This window comes from Eutrigla gurnardus (genome assembly GCF_963514095.1).
Source record: "Eutrigla gurnardus genome assembly, chromosome: 4".
Classification (NCBI taxonomy): Eukaryota; Metazoa; Chordata; class Actinopteri; order Perciformes; family Triglidae; genus Eutrigla; species Eutrigla gurnardus.
Genome location: NC_139918.1, coordinates 16717531 through 16740241, shown reverse-complemented (window position 1 = coordinate 16740241; position 22711 = coordinate 16717531). Strand labels below are relative to the sequence as shown.

Genomic DNA, 22711 nt, shown 5'->3' with positions numbered 1-22711 from the left:
ATAATAGCCTGAAACTAAGAATCACTTTGTTTTTCTTTAGCTCAGAGGCTGCCCATACCATATATGGACGGCCTCTGCGCAAGGTGAATGGCATTACCACGGTCAAGGCTGCCCAGCTTACTGCAACAAACAGCTGGATGCCACCAAATCCTACACATATTTAGTAGGTATTTGTGACATTTAAATCAGTTAAGGAACTCAAAATTGCTCACGCAGGTGTGGAAATACATTTTACATCTCATTGTCAATATTAGAGTATTTTGGTTTAAGTACAAATAAGTGGACACCATTTAAAACAGCACATTCCTCCTCTAAGCACAAAAAAGAAGCATTGGGTCTGCTTATAACAAGGTTTCACAGTTTCATTATGTGTGAACTTTATTGCTTTTTCATTCATGAACTGCATCTTTACTTTTCCTTATTGTGTCAACAGCTTATGCTACAAATTAGGTCAAAGATATTATGTAATAATTAATTAAATAATACCTCGAATTTTCAATAGTAAAATAGTTGTTTCATGTTTCCTCTTCTCTTTCTCTTTCCATTTCTCCGTTTCCTCTTTAAATGGGACGGCATTGACTTGGCAGTTCCTGGAATGCTGAATTTGATCTCACATGCTCAGGGAGGAGCAACAGTCTGTTTAAGTACATGCAGGATGTGGACCTTAACTCCAAACTCCTGTGTGGCTCTCAGAGAAATCAGTTATGGGACTGCTGCTGCCGATCCTTCTTGGCCTTCTTGCCGCTCTGATTGGAGGGCTTTACCTCCTCGGGGTTTTCCGACAGCGGCGACCAGGAGAACCCCCTTTAGATAGGGGACTCATCCCTTGGCTGGGTCATGTCTTAGAGTTCCGCAGGAACACGCTGAAGTTCCTGGAGAGGATGAAGCAAAAGCATGGCGATGTGTTCACAATACAGCTAGGGGGCTTTTACGTCACGTTCCTCCAGGACCCTCTGTCGTTTGGGTCAATGGTCAAGGAGAGTCGAGAGAAACTGGACTTCAACAAGTTTGCTGCCCATTTGGTCCGCAGGGTGTTTGGCTATTCAGCTGGAGAGAATGGACACCACATTCTGCAGGTTTCCAGCAACAAGCACCTCAAGGGGGACGGCCTGGAGGTAATGACACAAGCCATGATGGCCAATTTGCAGAACCTCATGCTGCACGACATCAGCTCGGCTCCAGACCAAAGAAACTGGATAGACGACGGACTGTTCATGTACAGCTACAACATTGTCTTTAGGGCCGGCTACTTGTCGCTGTATGGCAACGAGCCACACAAGCCAGAAGGGAGCGAGGAGAAAGCCAAAGACACGGACAGAGCCGAATCAGAAGCCTTATTTTACAAGTTTCGCAAATATGACCAACTCTTTCCCAACCTGGCTTATGGGGTCCTGCCGCCGAGGGAAAGGATGCAAGCGGACCGGCTCCTGGGATTCTTCTGGGACAGCCTGTCGGTGCAGAAGATGAAGACCAAAGACAACATCAGCCGATGGGTGTGGGACATCCAGCAGGCCAAAGAGGAGAGCGGTGTGGAGGAGTCAATGATCAACAGGTACATGTTTGTGCTTCTTTGGGCCTCCCAGGGCAACACGGGCCCTTCTGCATTCTGGCTGTTGCTCTTCCTCATGAAGCATCCAGACGCCATGACAGCAGTGAAGGAAGAGGTTGATAAGGTTCTAAAGGAATTTGGGCAGGAAGTCCGACGTGGTGGCCCGTTAATCAACCTGACGCGTGAAATGCTGATGAAAACGCCGGTTCTGGACAGTGCTGTAGAAGAGACCCTCCGACTCACCGCTGCCCCCCTCCTCACCAGAGCAGTGCTCCAGGATATGAACTTGAAGATGGCCGATGGGCGTGAGTACTTAATTCGCAAGGGTGACAGACTAGCGGTCTTTCCTTACATTGTTCATATCGACCCAGAGATCCACCCGGATCCGCATTCATTCAAATACGACCGCTTTCTCCAACCGGACGGCAGCAAGAAAACTGATTTTTACAAAGCGGGGAAGAAGGTGAAGTACTACACCATGCCCTGGGGTTCCGGCGTCTCCATGTGCCCGGGGCGTTTCTTTGCCACCAATGAGCTGAAACAGTTTATTTTCCTCATGCTGGTTTATTTTGAGTTTGAGCTGAAGAATCCGGATGAGAAGATACCCGAAATTGACTTCAGGAGATATGGCTTCGGAACGATGCAACCCGACAGAGACGTTCAGTTTCGATACAGACTCAGATGTTAAACCAATCTATTTTTCCCATAAAGGGTTTTCTGATTTTGATCATATCTGTCAGCTTCTATTAGACAAATATTTAGAAAACACTAGGTCCCATGATGAAGTGTTATTTTTATTTAATATCAATTATGTGATAGGAATATTGTGGATGTGGCTTTGATTTTTTTTGGGACATAAACTGATCATACATACTGTAAGTAAGAACTACAGTTGATTCCCTCCAAGTGTACAAATGCACTACTATTTATCTATAATGTTGTAGCAATGCATATATTTACTACCGCTAATTATGAATTTATGACTCAGAGAGCACCTCAACCCAGTCCACAATAATTCAGTAATCCTTTGGCGACAAACATCGTTGCTCAAGAGAACATTATGTTTCAATGCACAGCTGTTTTCCAACGAAACACTGTAATGTGTCAATGTCTAGTTAGACATATTCAAACGTAGCCAAAACAAATTGAGTACAGTCAAAGATGAACATTATTTAATTAAATATTGACTTTGGTGATGTTTAAGAAGTATATGTTACCTTGGTTGAAAAAAGGTAATGATTGTGAGACCTTCAAGGCAGAGTAGGTCATTTCGAAACAACCAGAGAGACTTTGACTTTGAACACATCAGGATGTAAGCATTGACAGACAGACAGACAGGCTGTCCAAATATTTTCTTTTTTTGATTGGACGGGGTTTTCACAGTCCTGCCACGGCCACAGATGCCATTTTTTAAAATTGTTTTATGTAAGAGCATTTAATGTATTCATTGCTATTAGTATGTTACGAGGATTTCAAGTACTATAACAGAAAGTGTTTCTGAATAGAATCACCTGCTCAACCTTTTAATGGAAGACAGCAATCTCTGTTTTGAGGATGTGCGTGAATGGATTGTCGCTGGACTGGTTTCACTATAGGTCATGTTTGGGTTTTAGGTCCAGCTTGTTGACACGATAATGCTCGTCTGTTTTTAGATTGCTTTTTTAAACCTGCAATAAAGCCTTTATTTCACCAAATGAGACTGGAGTAGAACTAAAATGAATCTTCCTTGACTGGATTAATCTAGTACAATCTATTTGGGGTTCATTTATGACATCATTGTTTCACAATGTACTTTCTCAATTACAAGAAAACAAAGTGGAAAGAGGAACACTGACAAGACATGGGATATTTGCACAATTTGGTGGCTCACTACTTCCCAGGAAATGCATCATTTTACTGAGAATGTATAGAACTCTAAGAGGGGGTTGCACTCGATTGCGTTTTGTGTTTTTTTTACAGCAGCCTGTTCTCCTGAAAAGTAAGTTCTAAGAAATGCATTTTCTCCCAGATTACTCCCAGATTTGTCTTTGATGTATCACAAATCTTCTGCGAAAGTCTGCATATGGAGAGAAAGTTGTGACCACAAGCCTTTGACACAAGATTACCTCCTGTACATTTAAACTTTAAGTAAGAAAGATACATCTGCTGAGACCATGTTCTCACATTCACATTTAAATAACATTTTGCTTAACATTCCTGTCATATCAGGAAAAGATGTGTTCCTCTATTGGTCAAAATAAATAAAAACTAAAAATATTGCCATCACAACCCACATAAACAGAAAAAAGAGTGAAAGAGACTTTGGAGAAAGAAGATCTTAAACAGCTGGTTTGAATTGGGCCTGAATGCTCAAACACACAGAAACAAAGCCATGAACACATCTGGCACTAATGCGTGCCATGTGTGCTTTTATGTCGTCTGATAAACCATGAAGGAATCTCAAGAAAAACAAGCTGATGGCATGCTTTGTCGACCCCTATATTTAGCAGCTCCACTGTTAGACTCAGAGATCAAACATGAGAGATTAGGAACACTGAATACCTGCGATAAACCTGCATGCAGTAAAAAGGACTTCCAGTAATCCCTCCTACCAGTCATGTGGGATTGGCTCATTTGCAATAATAGTGGGGCAAAATATTAGAGGCACCATTCAGTAAACACACTTGTCATTTGTCTTTTTGTGCACAAAGGATGATGTCGAAACACATCAATCATGATGTGATGGCAAGACATGCCACAAGATCATTTATTGGTGTGGCACCAGTAAAATATGTGTGGCATGTTCAGTCCAGCTCTTTTCTGATGCCGCAGTGTTTGGGTGTGTGCGCATGTGTGTGTGTGTGTGTGTGTGTGTGTGTGTGTGTGTGTGTGTGTGTGTGTGTGTGTGTGTGTGCGCGTGTGTGTGTGTGTGTGTGTGTGTGTGTGTGTGTGTGTGTGTGTGTGTGTGTGCGTGCGTGTAAAACACACTTCATTCACACTCAATAGAAACAAAATCACTGGTTTCCAGCTCACTTCACAGCACCAGTAAAATATGCGTGGCATGTTCAGTCCAGCTCTTTTCTGAAGCCGCAGTGTTTGGGTGTGTGTGCGTGTGTGTGCGTGTGTGTGTGTGTGTGTGTGTGTGTGTGTGTGTGTGTGTGTGTGTGTGTGCGTGTAAAACACACTTCATTCACACTCAATAGAAACAAAATCACTGGTTTCCAGCTCACTTCCAAAATAATACATCTCTAGGTTTTATTTATTTGTGTGCTCTTTTTATTTCTTTTTCTTTTTTAAGAAATGCCATTACATCTATGTGACACACAGTTACTCATGTGGCTTTACTGATATGCCGTCAGCCATGATCAGAGCCCAAATGGTGCAGTGCTGATAAGATAGCTGCATGTGTGTGTAGAGGTCTCGCTTATCTTTATTTATTACTTGTTGGAAGCAGCCACGATGGGTGTGGCCTGGATGAGCATTTGCAACGTACCCTCATACGATGGTTTGCATTATAATCTAATACGTTATTTCGCTATTTTTTGCCTGTTTTCCTACGAATTTACAGCAACAGTACACCTGCAGACGCCCATATAGTGCGAAGGCAACAAAACAAAAGATCATGCTTTGGGTTGTGAACAACTCAGTTAAGTCCAGTAACGACTCTCAAAGCAGCGTGAGCATGACGATAAAGAAACGTGCCTATGTGGAGGTGTCAGCAGGGCAAACAGTGACACTTTAAAAGGCCTTGAGCTTGCAGCCATAACTGGCCACCCACAATACTTATAATAATAGTTTGCTGCAGCAGACCCTCCTGGTGGAGTTGATAATAATAATTAAAAAAATGAGTTCTAATGATTATTAATTCCAAAGTTCTAACCAGTCAGGAATAGGCGTGGTTTAAGATATTAGTATTTATAGACTTTAACAGCTAAAACGCACAAGAAGTGTATACTTTCGTAACTTTTAGGACTTATTCTCATCCATTTGTGCACATGTGCATCATGGTTCCCTGACATGGTGCAGTTGCTGGCCGCTATTCAGCTGATGTGTGAGAAGAGGTTGAGATCACCCTCTAAGCTGTGGGCCCCTCTGGCTCCACCTACACCAGCTGCGGAAATGCTGGTTTCCATTGGCAGCAACTACAGACGCACAGCTGTTTGTAGTTTGCTGTTATATGTTACAAGCACAGACGTAAGGGGCCCGAAGTTCCAATATGTCGCAATGGGATGATGCTTACCATGTTTCACGTTCTTAGTTGAGTATGTTAACTAAGCACTAATATTAGCACTTAATATGAAGTGCAGCTGAGGCTGATGGGAAGGTCATTCATTTTGCATCTGGTCATAAACGGAAGTATTCAAACAATAACATCGTCTGGACATGATGATGGAAAGTTGAGGTAAATGTGATGTGCCAATAGAAGAAAAGTCAGGAGTCATCAAAGTCATCAGGATTCATCATGTGAGAAGTATGAATATCAGTATTAAACATTGAACCCGTCTTTTTCATCATATAATGTTTTAAACTACATACGTTTTTTAAGAGTATATTATTTGTAATTTAGTTTTGGAGCCACACACTTAAATTTAGAGCCTTAAAATAATTGATTGAAAAAAATAATTCCTGTAAAATTAGAACATGATTATTTAGTATTATTACAGATACGTTTAAAGGAAAATGTTTGCTGAATGCTGAATTCAGCATATAATGTGTCAGCTCAATATCAGCTGATTAGTCCTGTGATAATTGTTAAACTCCTCACTTGTTTTTATGGTACAAAGTCTTTGTTGTTCCTTTGAATACAAGTTAATTATTATAACATTATCACAACAAAGTAAGTAACTAATGCAACCCTCTCCTGGCTGGACTCCCGGCCTCGGCGACCAAACCATTGCAGTGTATCCAGAATGCTGCTGCATGCCTTGGGCCCTAGTTTCGTAGACCAGCGCAGGGCGGCGCAGGGTGGCGCAGCCGGCGCAGTGCAAGTTTCGACCCGCGCAGCCTTGCGCACCGTCAGTTTGGCAGTTTGGTGGATCGCCTGCGCCAAGATGGGTGTGGCGGCGCAGCAGGGGGAGGCGTCACAGATTCAGCTTGGCGTAGCGGAAGTTTCGTGGCAAAAAGCCTCGCCGAGACTGCGCTGAAAGCTCGCCAGCTCCGACCTGGTCTACTTTCGGCGCAAGGCGCAAGGCGTAAATAAAGTCCATTGATTCAATGCGAATCACAGCTGGCGGATCGGAAGTTTGGCGGACCGGCGCGCAGTGCGTACACGTCACCGAGACCTCACAGGCAGGTTTCCACAGTTCCAGGCACATTTAAATGCAATAAATAATCACAACAAACACTATTTAATGCAACTAATTGAATCAACACGTGAATTTATATCTATATAGATTGTCCCGTCACATCTGATGTCAGATCAAAGGCGGATGGCACGCGTAACGGAAACTCAGCCTCTCGGACCAAAACATCTCCCTCTCTCTCTCCTGTTTTTTATAATATGGGCATTTTTATTATTATGATACGCGCGCACAGCGCGTGATGAGCGTTGTGGGAGCGGCGGCGCTGCTTCTGTCATCGGGTTGTCAAGTGACGGATCTTACACTGAACCTCCCCTAACGCATTAAAGGAGAGGAGAGGAGCTCATTTGATTGGTGAAGATCTGAATCGGCTGTATTAATCCCAGTCCACGCCTCGTCTCCTCCTCGTCTCCCACTCACGCCTTCTTCTCCTCCCTCTTTCCCACTTGCGCCGGTGGGCGAGACGGGAGGTGTGCCTGCGCGAGCCTGCGCGGTGCACGAAACTTGCAAAGTCCAGGCGGACACACCCCGTCGGCGCGGCGCAGGTGCGCTGAAAGCTGACTGCGCCTGGTCTACGAAACTAGGGCCCCTTGTCTTCAATCTACCCACTCAACTTTTATTTTCATACTCAATACAATGAGGGCAGCCCTCTTTTTCATATCAACAAGACAAAAGGCCTGTGTAGGCCACTATAACAAAATCATTGTAGGTGAATTCATAAAATATCAATAATGAAACATACAGTAAAATAATTAGTAAATAAACAATTAAAATATACAAATTGTTCAATAAATATGGCAGAGGTAAAAGCGTAAATTTAGAGGGTCAAGTACAACCCAAATACCCAAATTCTCCCATGTGACCCCCCTCCTCTTTGACCTCCACTGGCTCCCTGTTGCAACCCACATCCAATTCAAGATGATGGCACTGCCCCTCTAGGCCACCAATGGAACAGCACCCATCTACCTCCAAACACTGGTCAAACCACACAGTGGCGAGAAAAAACTGCCTCAATAGGCTTTTAGGCAGAAATGTCATGCAGCCCAGGCCATTGGGTTCCAACTGCATTTGGTGTTGGTAGTAGTATAGTAGTAGTAGCATTAACAGTAGTGGTGGTACTAACAGAAGCAATGGTATCAACATTAGTAGTTCATGGTGGCAGGCGCAGCCATGCCGAGATGGATCCATCCCAACCATGTCGCCGTAGACCAAAAAGCAGGAGTAGTTGAGCAGTGGGCAGGTGGAGCTACAATGTGATGTTCCCAGCTTCAGGCCAGTGAGCAGTCTGCATCGGTCAGGACCTCAGTGGACTCTGCTGGACCAGAAGGCATAGCCAGACTCCACTTAGAGACAGTAGAGATGACAATTTTAATCAATAGTCAGCCGCCTTAAAAATACTAGTCAAACAAGACCGCAGCATCAGTGCAGTCCGGATCAGGTTCCACCATGGTCTAGGGAGACCTGCTAGGTAAGAAAACATAGTATAAAGTATTACGACAGTCCAATTTAAAACATATGTAAAATGAAAATGTTCTATGATGAAAGATTCTGTAAATAAACATCCATCCATCCTGGACAACCCATACTAATTTCTAATCGCCCCTCGTGCTGCGAGGCCACAGTGCTAACCACCGCACAAACAATAAACTTACATATTTGAACAAGAATATGTAAGTGCGCTTGTTACATGCCTTCAAAAATAAATGGAAATCGTCACTGGAACTTAGGTTTAGGCCACAAAATGATGTTTCACCTCTTGTGTTGCTTTTATATTATTTCCGTTTTATTTCTACTGTAGCAACCATCACACAGTGCAAGCTGTTAAGTTCACGCCAGACACAAAGTGAATTATGATTCACATCTGGTGTGAACACACCTTTACTTTAACTACATGTCAAACTTGAAAAGCAGTACAGACGGACGAGAGGACAGCACAATGCAACAAAACAGAAATCTTTTGTGTTTGTGATGTTTTGGCATGCCAAGGCACGTCAAGAAATGTGGTGACAAACCATATTTCCATCACTTGATAAAAAAAAAAACAGCCCTCTGCAATCAGAAGAGGAAAAGCCTTCCACAAGCTTCCTCCACCTTAAAAGAAACCTTTGAAAATGTCGAAGAAAACACAATCAAATCTTTTTCATCACACACATCAGAAAAAGGGTTTAAGTGGAAATAATACATGTAGAACACCCAGAAATGCAACAAGGTTGACTAAATAATAATAATGTGATAACTTCTCACGGTTTGCAGACACACACACACACACACACACGTATCAGAATAACGAGGATTCGGGGGGCCTGAGCAAAACTACACTGTTTATTTCTGGGTGAATGAATGGGGTTGTGGTAGGAATCATCCTGAATTATATAAATAAACAGTCAGTGGCCATGGCAATGGAGGCGGACGGGCCGGGGAACAATGGAGCCTTTGGCAGGATGCTGGTCTCCTGAGTGTCCTGCCTGTACTTGGTGGTGAGGGGTTTTGAAGCAAAATGACCCATTGTCTCTCTCATCCTGCTTCTGAGCCTGAGCAGTGAAACGATGCCTCTGGATGCCCGCCCAGGATGACCCACCGTAGAGAATAGAATACGCTTCTGCTTTAGCCGCATGGACAGGTAGGCACAGCCGTCATTACTCTTTTGTCACTGTGGTGCTATGGATTATGATGCTCTTAGCAGTTGTTGTCTTGTGGCAGAAAATAAGTAGATTTGCTTGTTACACGCTTCAAGCATTTTCTATTCAATCTTAATAGAAGGTGGTGAAAGAACGCCATGCTGAATTTTAGTTGTCTTAGATTGTGTCACATGGTGTTTGTGTTCTGTATTATATCTTTGAAAATCCAGCTTGATAATTCAGCTCACTTTATGTTACAAAAAGAAAATGGACTGAGAAAATCTGAGCAAATGAGGCTCTAACTGTTTATTTATTTTAAAGTTACACAATTGCGACACAGATTGCACAATTACAAGGTTAAAAAAGGATAAAATGGTTACAAATGGATGAAAATTACTGCTCAATGAAGGCGATGAAATAAAGGAACCCAGATCAAAAAAGTACACAGTTCAGTGAGTTTGAGGGCTTTTTTTATTAAAAATTAAAAAAAAAAAAAATCTATTCCAGTGATACAGAAGCATGTTTAACAGGAAAGCAGTCGCCAACAGCTGAAACAATGAGCCCATAACAACACTTCCTGTTTTGACATAGCCTCCATGTGAACTGTTGATATTTTTACATTCCCAATATATCAGAATTAGATGCATCAAATGCCTTAAAATACTGTAACTCAACCTAAAAGTCTGTAAAGACTTCATGTCGTGAGGAACCAAAGGTTTGTTTTTCACCAAACTGGGCCATTGCTCCCAATATCAGAAATGTTATCTCCGCGGCTAGTCAAACAGTATAGGCTGGTCATTGACGTGTGTAGTAACTCAGTCAAACACAATATTTGTGAATGTCCTCCTGTAGTCTGTTTTAGCTGAATACGTGATCGCCATCTAGTGGAGGAAAACCTTCACTGAGAAACATTTAGAAAGGTAGATAAATGACATCCTAATGAGGACTTCAAAGCATTTATATGTGTTCAATAGCAGGTGTGTTTTTTTTCTTCTATTGAGTGAATACAGAAAAATGTTCTCTGCACAGATAAGATGAATATGTTGCCCAATCTGTCACAGAGCCTTTTGCTCTGCAGATTGCCTTTTGTTATCACTGGTTAATAGCCAAGCCTTAACCGTCACATGCTTCCTAGTACACTATACAGTATACATCTGAGCTTCAGCTGCGTCCATGTACACAGGAGAGAGTGTGTGTTGCTGTTTTCAGTGATCTCCTGGCGGCTACGCTGCAGGAGTTCACTGAGTTGGAGAAGGATGAACGGCACTAAGGCATCTGCGAGGATGGAGTTGCAGTAAACATATCTCTGGTAGTCCAAATGACCCTTACTAGGTCTGCTGCTCCTTTGGGCTTGCCCCAGATCAGCCCATGACATGGCCTGTTAAGACAAGATAATGTCAAAGATTAACACCCTGCAGCTCTGCAAGCACAGCACTGTTATTTTGTTTATTTGGGTGGGTAGAGATGTGTTGAATCTCACTGCCTTAATGGAAAACTTCATCAGCATGACTTAAAAAATGAATAACAGGGAATAAATCTATTAAGAAATACATGCATCTTCAGCATGAATATTGTTTTGTAGATTCACTTGAATATATTGTGCCCTGTCAAAGATACAACTCTGGTTATGAACAACAATTCACATTATCATCATGTCTCTTCCTTTTTTCTCATTTAAAAAAAAAAAAAGAAATTTGACAAGCAAATCTGAATTAATTAGCTCATGATTTACCATTATAAGCAAGATGTGTATCAATGCAATATTTTATTCTCAAATGTTATTATCACAAGAATAATTTTCATCCAGATATTGGCTTTAATCACTTTCTTTCAACTGGGCTTTTTGGTGATAGGGTGCAAGCGAGGTAAACAGCCCTGATGTTTCCCCACAATGACGAAGCCCACAGTCAATCATTTACTGTGCCTTCGTGCAGTTTTCCACTGCTTGCAACTGTTCTGTAAAATAATGCTGTTAATGATGTCTAAGGAAGAGGCGGCACTGATGCAATGCTTTGTTACTTACTGATATGAGCAGGAATGAGACATCTTCTCCACGTTGTTTGACATGCATTCTTTGGAAAAAAAGACGAGGGCGTCGCCTGTCAAGTTCCACATTTTGGTGGAAATGACGGCGTACTTGACACTCCTTTCGATTTCCTTCACATGTTTGAGAATATTAACAGAATAAGTTGTTTGTTTGTCTAATTGTACAGTAGCCTTGTGGCTCATTTTCAATACAAGTCACTTCGCTCATGTGGGAGACGCAGAGCCCCGGCTGAGGAAAGTTGTCGGCATCCACCTCAAGGCTTTTCATCTCAGTCGCTTCAGTGGAGTCCAGCCTTAGTAAAACTGGCACGGGACGCACTCACCCCGGGGGTAGGATAGGCTCGGCTGAGAAACTGGGAGAAAAATGAACAAATGAGATGGGACTGCCACCACTCTCAGGCTGCCTATGGGATAGCCCCCCCCCCCCCCCCCCCCCCCCTACACACAGCCTGGTAAGAGCAGCTTAATGATGGTAGCAGGAGAGATGGGAGAGAGGAGGAGACCAAGCACCAAGTTGCATGTTTTTGCTCTGGTGTCTTGTGTCACTCTTTTCTCTGAGGGGGGGTAGGGGGGGGGGCATCCAAGTCACATGGTTGGAGCTTGATCTGTTACATAAACACAGACCTCCACAGCCCCCAGTCTGCTCGCATCAACTTTATTCAGTAAATACATGTGGATAAAACTCTTGATGACATTGGCGGCGGCCAAGGAGAGTTGTCGAGATGTTCACTCCTCCATGTTGCATCACTTCAACACTCGGCTACGCTGCGAAGCCTCACAGCTCCCACTGCCCTCTTAAAGGTGAAACTGTCTGGGAACGACAAAACCATTCTATTCACATTTAAATAACCTTATGAAAGGATTCCATGCAGCAATTTTGCTGATTATTTTTAATCAATTAAGTTTTGTTTTTGTGTTTAATTGTCACCATGTTAAATTTTTTAAGGTGTTTACATGTTGCACAGATGATGCCACAACTGGGGGGAAAAAAGAGATCTGCTCTATTTTACATTTAATGCTTAATATAACCGTAACCTCATGAATATTAAACATTCTCATTTGGCTGTCACATGATGCCAGACCTTGTGACAAGAGCAATGTCAAACAATGTCTTACAGGGGAATACTGGAATATTTCCCTGGCTCTAGGCAGTCCAATCAATATTTGTCAACATGAACTACAGTTTCCCAAAGCTACAATAGCCTGAATTGTCAGAGGACAAAGGGACGACACATTCAAAACCAGACTGTCATTGCTTTGACTGTATGTATTTGTGCATTTTGTTTTTTTGATTCAAGTAACCGTGTGCAATTCAAACGTTTAATGCCATTTCAAAACAAATTATTAAAAAAAAAAATAATAGTATTTCATGAATGCTATTTCAAACTGCCCAGTGTTGGGTCATTTATTAATGATAATCCATGTTCTGAAATTATTACAAGTATGAACAATTTCTCAACAACTAACATTAAAGATACTGGCTGATCGTAATAAATATGAAAAGAGAGTTAAACATACTTGAAATAAAAAGTCTACCATAAATGTACCATCAAATCTAACTTTGATCAAACTGTATAAAGTACAGGGATGTAAATATGAACACATTTTATAAGATGAATAATGTATATTAATATCAGTGAGTGTTAATTGTAAATCCCTCCAAGTTCTACTTGCAACAAACTGTTGAGGGACAAACTGTTGTTGACTTTTTGTTGAATGTTCACTCAGCGACCCTCTTATGGACCATCTGCGTCTCTTGGAAGATGGGAAGATTTTGGATGGAGAGGAATGCGCTGCAACTTAAAAACACGTGCTTATCTGTCCCTTAGGGATAGCACATGTCCAAAGCCCAAATGCTCCAGTCATTCCAGCAGCATCCCCTCTCTTCTCTTCTTCGGCGCTGCACCAGGGGTGCTCGTTGCACCACATCTCCTCAGTCAGACGGAGAGGGGGACCCCGAAGGCGAGGCCTCGGGAAGGTGGGTCCTACAGGCCCAGATGGCCGGCTCTCGGAGCTTTCTTTCGGCCGCAGACTATTCAAACAGAATGAGTTTTAAAAGCAAAAGGCTTCTCGCTTGTTCTATATTGCATTCTTGACACGTCTCGCTGCAGTTGACTCTGCTCCTTACAGTCTTAGATCCTCGCAGTATATTTAGACACAGGAAGTCAAACATTTTTCCTTCCGAGTTGAACGTGTGATCTGATTGATGGCAGCCTTTCTGATGTTGAACGTTATTCTTGGCTTTATGGCTATACGGGTCATAATTAAGGGTTATTGAGGGCCTTGTGAAAGTAACATTATAATAATATGGTCACAGTGACAGTGACCAGACCCATTTCATTAATGCAAGCCAGACACTAACTCGTTTATCTGTCCTCTCTTAAAGGTAGTTGACTTTAGATCCCTTCCCTAACTTAACAGCTAGGCCTGGCACACACAATAAAGACAGGAGGGAATTCTAATCTTGCATGAATCACCTCCTTGTCTGTACTTTGTCCTGTTATTTCCGACTTTACATTTTTTTATGAAGTGTGTGTGTGTGTGAGAGAGAGAGAGAGAGAGAGAGAGAGAGAGAGAGAGAGAGAGAGAGAGAGAGAGAGAGAGAGAGAGAGAGAGATTTCTATCCACATACAGCAGCTTCTTCCCATCATGTGAAAAAAAAATCCCATGCCGAAAGTAAGAACGTGTGGCGTGCTACTGCCCACCGCAGGCCGGGGTGAAAGCTTGAAAGTATAAACATGAAGTCGTAGAAGACGCGGAGCAGGAGCGCACAGTGCGACCTGTCCACTGCTCCGTTATCTGGCCAACTGCCTGGACGGAGCACCTAAATATTATGACACTGGATATGACTGAGTGTACCTGCTGGTTACATTCTAGCGGATCTGCACTCAGGCAAGGTGGCTTGTGTCTGGATGACACTTCTGTCCTCAAACTCCCTGTCTCTGTCCCCTCGGAGTTGTTTTCTAATGACAGACACCGACTGTAAACTGACAAATATAGAGATTCAGGTTGATGTGTGAGTTAAGGGAGGGAGAGAGAGAGAGAGGGGGGGGGGGGGAAGTGTGGATGTTTTAGATCACCTTTTGCATTTGTTAAAATATGTGACTCCATACATGACCCTTTGGTTAGAGGGCACAACGGCTGTTGCTCTTTAAATGGTTGGAGGGCATGTAGACCTGCAAGAACAGAGATACAGAGATAGATGAAGATGTAAAGACAGAGAGAGAGAGAGAGAGAGAGAGAGAGAGAGAGAGAGAGAGAGAGAGAGAGAGGGAGGGAGGGAGGAAGCGACAAAGAAGAGAGAGACGGAGAGACCTTCATCATCTGTGTTACAAATGTTGCACATGAGCGTTGGGGGGAGGTCGACTGTGTCCGGATTAACACGCTCCCTCCGCTGGGTGTTCATTTCAATCCGCAGCGAGATATCCTCTAGTCTGAACCCTTGGATGAGGGTCACTTGCCAGAGGAGGATTTTTTCCTGCCTCTTTATTTTTTATACTTCCTTCTTGGGCAGGAGGCTGGTGTAATAGAAACCAGAAATAATCCAGAATGTGAGGCATTCACAGTGGATAGACTTCACCTCTTCACTGAGTGGAAAAACGGAATAAATACAAATTCTAGTCTGATATATTCCGTCATTGTTTTGTTTTTTTTGTTTGGGGATTTTTGCTATTCTGGAAGTGATCAATAAGAGGAAAAAAGGCCAGGACAGTAGGATGGTGGTATTCCATGGATCAGGCTGTGCGGGGGATATCTAGAGAGGGCACAGGAGACGATTCACGATGGGGAATGCATGTGCAACTTTTCCAGGTGGGTTATTGTTTCAGTTATTGACTTTCCCATCAAGAAACTGTTCATTAGTTTCTCATTGTTAATGCACATTTTGCTACAGTGAACGTGTGGACTGTCCGTGAAATCCCGTGTCTGAATTCACTCTGCTGAAAGATCATGCCATTGCACCAGTCTTTCAAATATGAATATTCTGCTATAAAGAGAAAGCAATTGAACCAGTGTTCAAAAAGCTGTTCACACAACATAATACGATGCATGATTAATAATATCAATTATATTGAACATGCATCTGCATTTATGGCGAAATACCGGCTCTTAAACATGTTCTTAACTATCTAATTTCTTAAAATGTATTACACTTTTATTTTTTTTAAGTGGCTATATTTTTGTGAATTTAAATATCATGATTTTTTTTTTTTAATTTTCAGTAACAACACTACCTCTCTAGCTTAAATCTATAAGATGTATTTCTGAAACATTTGAATCCTAAAAAGTATGTCTGTCCCTATTTTTAAAATACTATAAATGACAAATGAGTGTGCTTTGTATAATATTTCAACAGAGGGGCATTCATTTGAAATTCATGAACCCATGTTTGGGTTCATGAATTTTTTTCTTGCATTTACATTCCTGAGTTATCATCATTAAAAATCTAATATTTACTAAACACGCCAGTCCCATTTAGAGTAGAATCTCCTTTTAGGGTAGACCTGGTCCAAATGGTAACAGCACTGCAAATTGAAGACGGACAAATAATTAACATGACAAGCTGTAAAAAAAAACACACTTCGATGTGACGGTATGATGTTGACGCTGTACACAACAGATTCTTTCAAACTTGTAAACCCTCGTTACAGCGGCCCTCCTGTCATGCCATCCCGGGGCAGATATCAGTCGCCCACCATTGGTGCCATCTGTCTCCATGTGGCCGTACCCCCCCACCCCCCCTCCCCAGCGTCAGCAGTGCTGGATCTGCAAGGGGAGGCCTCGTGGCAGAGCAACAAGCCTCTCCTGTTCACTCAGATGGTTGGGGAGATGGCACATCCCACGCCAGGGAGCACAGTGTCGCAGTCATGATATCAACACGAACTGCGCGGCTATCGGGCCCCCATGAATGAAGCGACAGAAGCGCTACGCTGTCTCCTCGTTCACCTCGCAGAGTCAGAGTATGACACTGTGAGCTTTCGTGTCAGCTGCTATTCAGAGTTGGCTGAAACAGTATGTTTCTGAAGTGGCTCTCTGAGCGGAGCACACTTTCCTATATTCAGAGCTCTGTCGGTTTCAGCCTGTCACCTTATTGTAGATTTCAGCGTATTCTTTGGTCAATGGTGTAAACAGAATGGTTGTTGCTAGGTGCGGTTGTCCTTGGCTGTTGAAGTGTTTTTTCCTTTTTGTCTTAATCCTTCCTTTGTCATTTCATATAAACTAGTTAAATCTGTTAGAAGGGGATATAAGAAATACTGTGTGATGCGTGTTTAGATGACATCACCCGTCACTGACATGAATCAACATGAGCCATTGTCTTGTGTTTGGTTGGGCGATCAGTTAAAAATGAATGTCTTCAGAAGAAGCAGATGACTACGGTTGATGTTTGACACATTTGCAAAGTCCACATTTTCACATTTTCATGTTCATCCACACTGGATTATAGCTGAAGTGATGATGAATCAATTTCAGTGACAAATGACTAGATTATAGATAGATATTTTGAGATTATCTTTTTTTTAAATGTCAAGAATCTCATTCCATCATCTCGAATGTGATTATTTGCTTTTATATTTTTATTTTAGTCTTCTGTGATAATTAATTGAACATCTTTACATCTGCAACTTATAGCTTTCTCAAACTCAAACCAAATCCCCACTAAATCAATGATTTATTCTCTCTACAGATTCTAGTTGAAAAGGCTGTGAGAGCAACATGAGCTGGAGCTTCCTCACTCGTCTCCTGGAAGAGATCCACAACCACTCAACCTTTGTGGGGAAAGTGTGGTTGACCGTGCTGATCATCTTCCGCATCGTGCTCACGGCGGTCGGAGGCGAGTCCATCTACTCGGACGAGCAGACCAAGTTCACCTGCAACACCAAGCAGCCGGGCTGCGACAACGTGTGCTACGATGCCTTCGCCCCTCTCTCGCACGTCCGCTTCTGGGTCTTCCAGATCATCATGATCTCCACGCCTTCCATCATGTACATGGGTTATGCCATCCACAAGATCGCCCGGACCACAGAGGAGGACCGCAGGAAGCGCCTCCGCAAAAAGCCTCCTCCTCACTCCAGATGGAGAGAGAGCCACCATCTGGAAGATGTCTTGGAGGAGGATGAAGACGACGATGCTGAGCCCATGATTTATGAGGATGCGCTGGAGGTGCGGGAGGCCAAGCCCGCGCCAGCGAGCGGCACGGGCAAAGACCCGCCGAAACACGATGGCCGCCGAAGAATCATGCAAGAAGGCCTGATGAGAATCTACGTTCTGCAGCTCATGTCGCGAGCCATTTTTGAAATTGCTTTCCTTGCGGGACAATATCTCCTCTATGGTTTTCGAGTTAGTCCTTCATATGTGTGCAACAGGATCCCCTGTCCACACAGAGTGGACTGTTTTATCTCCAGGCCCACAGAGAAAACAATCTTCCTCCTCATCATGTATGTGGTAAGCTGCCTTTGTCTCGTGCTCAACGTGTGTGAGATGCTTCACTTGGGGATCGGCACGTTTCGGGACACGCTCCGCATGAAGAGGAACCGGGGCCGACGGACGTCCTACGGCTACCCGTTCTCTCGAAACATCCCGGCCTCTCCTCCGGGGTACAACCTAGTGATGAAGACCGACAAACCCAGCAGGATCCCCAACAGCCTCATCACCCACGAGCAGAACATGGCCAACGTGGCCCAGGAGCAGCAGTGCACCAGCCCAGATGAGAACATCCCTTCTGACTTGGCGAGCCTACACCGGCACCTGCGGGTCGCCCAGGAACAGCTCGATATGGCCTTTCAGACATATCAGACCAAAAACCCCCAGCAGACCTCCAGAACCAGTAGTCCCATATCTGGGGGCACCATGGCAGAGCAAAACCGAGTCAATACAGTCCAGGAGAAACAAGGAGCAAGGCCCAAGTCAGCCACCGAAAAGACTGCAACCATTGTGAAAAATGGAAAGACCTCCGTCTGGATCTAGAGGAGTCTGATTTAATAAATTAACAGTAAAAAATTTTAGGACTCCAGGACTACACTGTGACACAGCTGGAGGATTTTACGTGTATGTGTGTGTGTGTGTGTGTGTGAGAGAGAGAGAGAGAGAGAGAGAGAGAGAGAGAGAGAGAGAGAGAGAGAGAGAGAGAGAGAGAGAGAGAGATGCAACTTTAGACAATAACAAATGAGAATTCCAATCACCCGCTGAAGGAGTACGCAGTTTTGGGGGAAATTCAAAGAAAAACACATGAAGATATGATCAAATCCAGCACCACAAATCTTCTTTGTTACTGTGTTTTGTGCGTGCCATAGCTTCTGGACGTGGTTCCCATCTGCTTACTTAGTTAAACATCTCTAATTCCAGCTAAAATGTCAAAGCATAAACAGACTGCTTCAAACTATTTCAATGAGCTACCCTTGACTGCTGCTTGAACTGGATTAATCTCACTAATGTATGTGTGCGATTGTACCCTCAATCCAAATTGGAAATGCACAGTGAAGAATGCTGAACAAATGCACAAATGGCTCCGGAGAATGGTGATTATTGTTGGAATGATGCATGTTTGAATATTTTGGGAAGTGATTTTGGATGCAGTATGGATGTGTGTCGCGGACTAAATGTGAAATCTTTTGATAAAAGATAATAATAACAGGGCTGTGTCACTGCAGGCTCTTCTGGTGGACATCGGTTCAGTGCAATGATATTCAGTCATTGCCTGCAAAGCCTTTATCCAATATTTGCCAAAGCCTTGCAGTGTCACGTTTGAAGGTGAAGAGGTAAGTGGATAGAAAGTCAGATTATTGTCGAAACTAAAAGGCCGATTTTCTGCAAAGTGAGGCAGATGATGCATGTTTTACAACTGGGAACATATACACATAGGCTACAGTAGAAACCCCATCCTTAGCTATTCAATTAGCTCTACATCTATGTTTAGGCATGTTAGGTCTTGAAGATAACCGTTTCAGTTAATGTATGTTTCTAAAATTCTTTTTGCTGAGTAATATTTAATCCTGCCTTCACTGTTGTCATATCAAAGTGCCTCAATCTTTTAAAGACTGTTCTCATATTTTATTCATGCAGAAATAAACTTATTTGAAACCTGTGATTTCTTGCTTTGTAACACACATCTGCCTCTATGCTTAATCACACTAATAGTGTGTCTTTGTACCTGCAACAAGATTATTTTCTTTATTGAATTCTGATTCGATATTAGCAGCTTGCATTACAGTTTTATTGTTACAACAAGCATGTTGTTATAGCAAGAAAGTCTCAGGTGTAACAAGAAAAATCCAATCAAAGCCTACTCCCAAAAAATACAGTGTATGTCAAATTGTAAATGTTTCATTTGTACAAACCTCTTCTTTCTTCTTCTGTTCCTGACAGGCATATGTATGGAATCTTAATGTAGGAACTACTGGTAGATGCAGACTGGGCGTGGTTAGGTTCGAATCCAGGTCAGGGGTCCTGTCCATGAGCGGTGCTCGATAATTGATGAATGGATACTGCGTACAAGACACAAGATAAAAGTACAATCTAGTCCTCTCTGTGTAATAAACTTGTGTTTAGTGAATTGCAATTCCTTCTCTCAGAGCTCATGGGACCTTTTTTTATCTAGTTCAAACATGACAGTTTCTTGTTATAATGACATTAGAAAGTTCTTATCGTGTAAGAAGAAACGTTTCTTAACCACAGACTAAAGAACAATTCCAGCTGGTGTGTTGTTATATACTGTTGTTATATACTAAAACAAACACTTTACTAGCTAAAAAGTGAAGTTACGAACATTTCCTTACATGTAAATCCATATTATACACCGGTCCTTCCGCACGCGAGCAACAGGAGCAGAGCAAAACGTCACTCACTACCGACACCGATTGCGTGATCTTGTGGCAATGCATTGTGGGATTTCAAAATGGAGCCCTTGCTGTGGGAGTCAACTGCCATGTCCTGTGTTATGTAGCCGTCCACCGTTATAATAGGCGGAGTAGCCACTAAGTTTTGTATCAACATGTTCACCGTGGGGGCTTCGTGGTTCACGAGGGGGGCGACCGCCACGAAATACACCGGTCGGTATTTGTGCGTAACTTTTCTGTCCGGTGGTCCAACTCCGGTCGGTGTCCGAGTGAAAGCGTACAGCCGGGAGACGGCCCGGCCCCGGAGAGATGTCCCCGGACACTTCGTGTGCTACCGTCTGCCTCACAGGACTCTCCTCAAAGTCCACGGAGCAGACACGAGCCCGTTTCTCCAGGGGATCATAACCAACGACGTGGGGCTGCTGGGGGAGCCCGGACTCACCGCCATGTACTCACACATGCTCAACGTACAAGGACGGACTCTCTACGACATCATGTTGTACAGGTACAACACCTCATCACCGCGCTCAGACGCTCAGTAAACAGCCAGGGTGGGGCTTCTTATCTTGTGGTGCACTTGTCTGGCTCAAACGTGGCGAACGTTAAGTACAAACAAGAGTCCTTAGACTTTCAACTGAGCCACATTTAAATACAGTCCACCTTTGGTCAGTAGAAGTGTTAATGTGTTGTACTTTCAAAATGTGGACCTGTTAAACATTAGATCCCTGGTGTAATGTCTCAACCCCCTCCATTAAAGCTTTAAAACAGTTGTTTTTGCACTTCTAGAACAGCTTCTTGCGATTAAACTTGGCTACCTAATATATGAGCGGCGTATCTTTTATTATTCAGATGAAAATGGTTCTTCTTGAGAGATAGTCCCAGTCGGATAAAATAATGTTTTTATGAGCTGACCAAAAAAGGCACAATGAGCTTTAGTGAAACCTCAATTTTGCTGGTTAGATGGGAATATATAGAACATGAAATATTGTCAACATTGTTTGAAGTAATTTGACTAAATTACTAAGATGCTAGTATGTGACTGATGCCAAACATGGGAACTCCTGCCTGGCAAACTCAAAAGTCTCTCTGTGAAATCATTAATGCAGGTAGATCAGATGGATTGAGGGGAGAAACCACAAAAGTATGTTGTAATACTGAATTAGCTGATTGTATAGTTTTATTTGTTTTTTTCCCAAGGCATTAAATATTCTGTATTTCCTTTCAGTCTGAAAGAAGCTGATGCAGGACCGGGTGTTTTCCTGGAGTGTGACAGCACAATTAAGGACTCAATCTTGAGACATCTGAAAATATACAAGCTCCGCAGAAAGGTCGACATAAACCCCTGTCCAGAGCTCTCAATATGGGCTGTGCTTTCAAAGCAAATGAATGCAGGAGAAGAGGCCAGTAAGCCTGAGCTCTCCTCCCCAGACAAAGCTCTGGTATGGGACACCGATCCTCGAACTCAGGAAATGGGCTGGAGATTAGTGTTGGAAGGTCAAGTCGACCCCTTGGATGTCATTGAATCATGTCAGCAAGGTGACACAGCGGATTATCACAGACACCGTTACACAATAGGTAAGACCAGTTAGTATGTTTGAATATATACAGTTTGTATAAAAGGAATAACAGGATGAGAAGTAAGGATTTGCATGCACTTGCATTTGTGTGTGCTTTTGACACTTTCTGACAAGTTTTGTTTATTTCCTCTGTAGGACTTCCTGAGGGAGTGAAGGACCTTCCCCCTGGGGTGGCACTACCACTAGAGTCAAATCTCGTCTACATGCAGGGGATCAGCTTTAGCAAGGGCTGTTACATTGGCCAGGAGCTCACAGCCAGGACTCATCACACTGGGGTGGTTCGGAAACGCCTGATGCCAGTACGCCTGTCAGCTCCAGTCCAAGACCTGGAGGAAGGAGCTGCGCTGCAAACACAGTCAGGCAAGCCAGCTGGGAAGCACCGAGCCGGGGTTGGAGAGCTGGGCCTGAGTCTAATCCGCATGGCACACGCCAAAGAAGCACTGACGCTCAAATCTGCTGATGACACCACAGTGGCACTTGAGGCCTCCGTGCCAGACTGGTGGCCCAAAGACATGAACTGAAGAGGAGGATGTTTTATAGTTCCCTCAAATGTGACATACATGCCATCTGACAGACCTCTCAAAGATAGAACCCTGAAGTACAGTATGTTACGCTGTCATTGCTTAACAGCTATGTGGCACTCATCCATATTTGTGAGTATATTTGTTATGTTTGCACTAGAATCTGCATTTGAAGTGATTTCCCCAAATTATAAAGTATTATTTATCACAAATGTTTGCTATTTATACAACAGGATATATCTCATGGTATTGGTGGTTGTTGAATAAATATGCAAAAATGCAATACAAAA

At 43.1% G+C, this 22711-nt stretch overlaps 3 protein-coding genes across 4 annotated transcripts; all 3 read left to right on the top strand.

The window, feature by feature from the left end:
- Positions 1-655: 655 nt before the first annotated feature.
- On the top strand, positions 656-3246 carry LOC311011871 (5-beta-cholestane-3-alpha,7-alpha-diol 12-alpha-hydroxylase-like). Its single transcript, XM_084007055.1, has one exon. The coding sequence runs from the start codon at positions 705-707 to the stop codon at positions 2235-2237; it is 1533 nt and encodes a 510-aa protein (XP_083863181.1). The 5' UTR covers positions 656-704; the 3' UTR covers positions 2238-3246.
- Positions 3247-9273: 6027 nt separating this feature from the next.
- On the top strand, positions 9274-19569 carry gjc2 (gap junction protein gamma 2). 2 transcript variants are annotated; one of them, XM_084006819.1, is made up of 2 exons: positions 9274-9448; positions 17176-19569. In XM_084006819.1, exon 2 carries the CDS (start codon positions 17205-17207, stop codon positions 18453-18455), a length of 1251 nt encoding a protein of 416 aa, XP_083862945.1. In that variant the 5' UTR covers positions 9274-9448; positions 17176-17204; the 3' UTR covers positions 18456-19569. The 2 variants fall into 2 exon arrangements, with proteins under 2 accessions (XP_083862945.1, XP_083862944.1); XM_084006818.1 differs by lacking the exon at positions 9274-9448 and adding an exon at positions 15149-15302.
- A 797-nt stretch (positions 19570-20366) lies between these two features.
- On the top strand, positions 20367-22704 carry iba57 (iron-sulfur cluster assembly factor IBA57). The gene is made up of 3 exons (XM_084006823.1): positions 20367-20828; positions 21549-21898; positions 22036-22704. The coding sequence occupies exons 1-3, from the start codon at positions 20479-20481 to the stop codon at positions 22419-22421; spliced, it is 1086 nt and encodes a 361-aa protein (XP_083862949.1). The 5' UTR covers positions 20367-20478; the 3' UTR covers positions 22422-22704.
- Positions 22705-22711: the final 7 nt, after the last annotated feature.

Bases quoted from the DNA above. Each gene is read 5' to 3' on its own strand.
- LOC311011871 (XM_084007055.1), top strand. From the start codon at position 705: ATGGGACTGCTGCTGCCGATCCTTCTTGGCCTTCTTGCCGCTCTGATT.
- gjc2 (XM_084006819.1), top strand. From the start codon at position 17,205: ATGAGCTGGAGCTTCCTCACTCGTCTCCTGGAAGAGATCCACAACCAC.
- iba57 (XM_084006823.1), top strand. From the start codon at position 20,479: ATGTTCACCGTGGGGGCTTCGTGGTTCACGAGGGGGGCGACCGCCACG. The intron at 20,829-21,548 runs GTACAACACCTC...ATTTCCTTTCAG, and splicing joins TACGACATCATGTTGTACAG to TCTGAAAGAAGCTGATGCAG. The intron at 21,899-22,035 runs GTAAGACCAGTT...TTTCCTCTGTAG, and splicing joins CAGACACCGTTACACAATAG to GACTTCCTGAGGGAGTGAAG.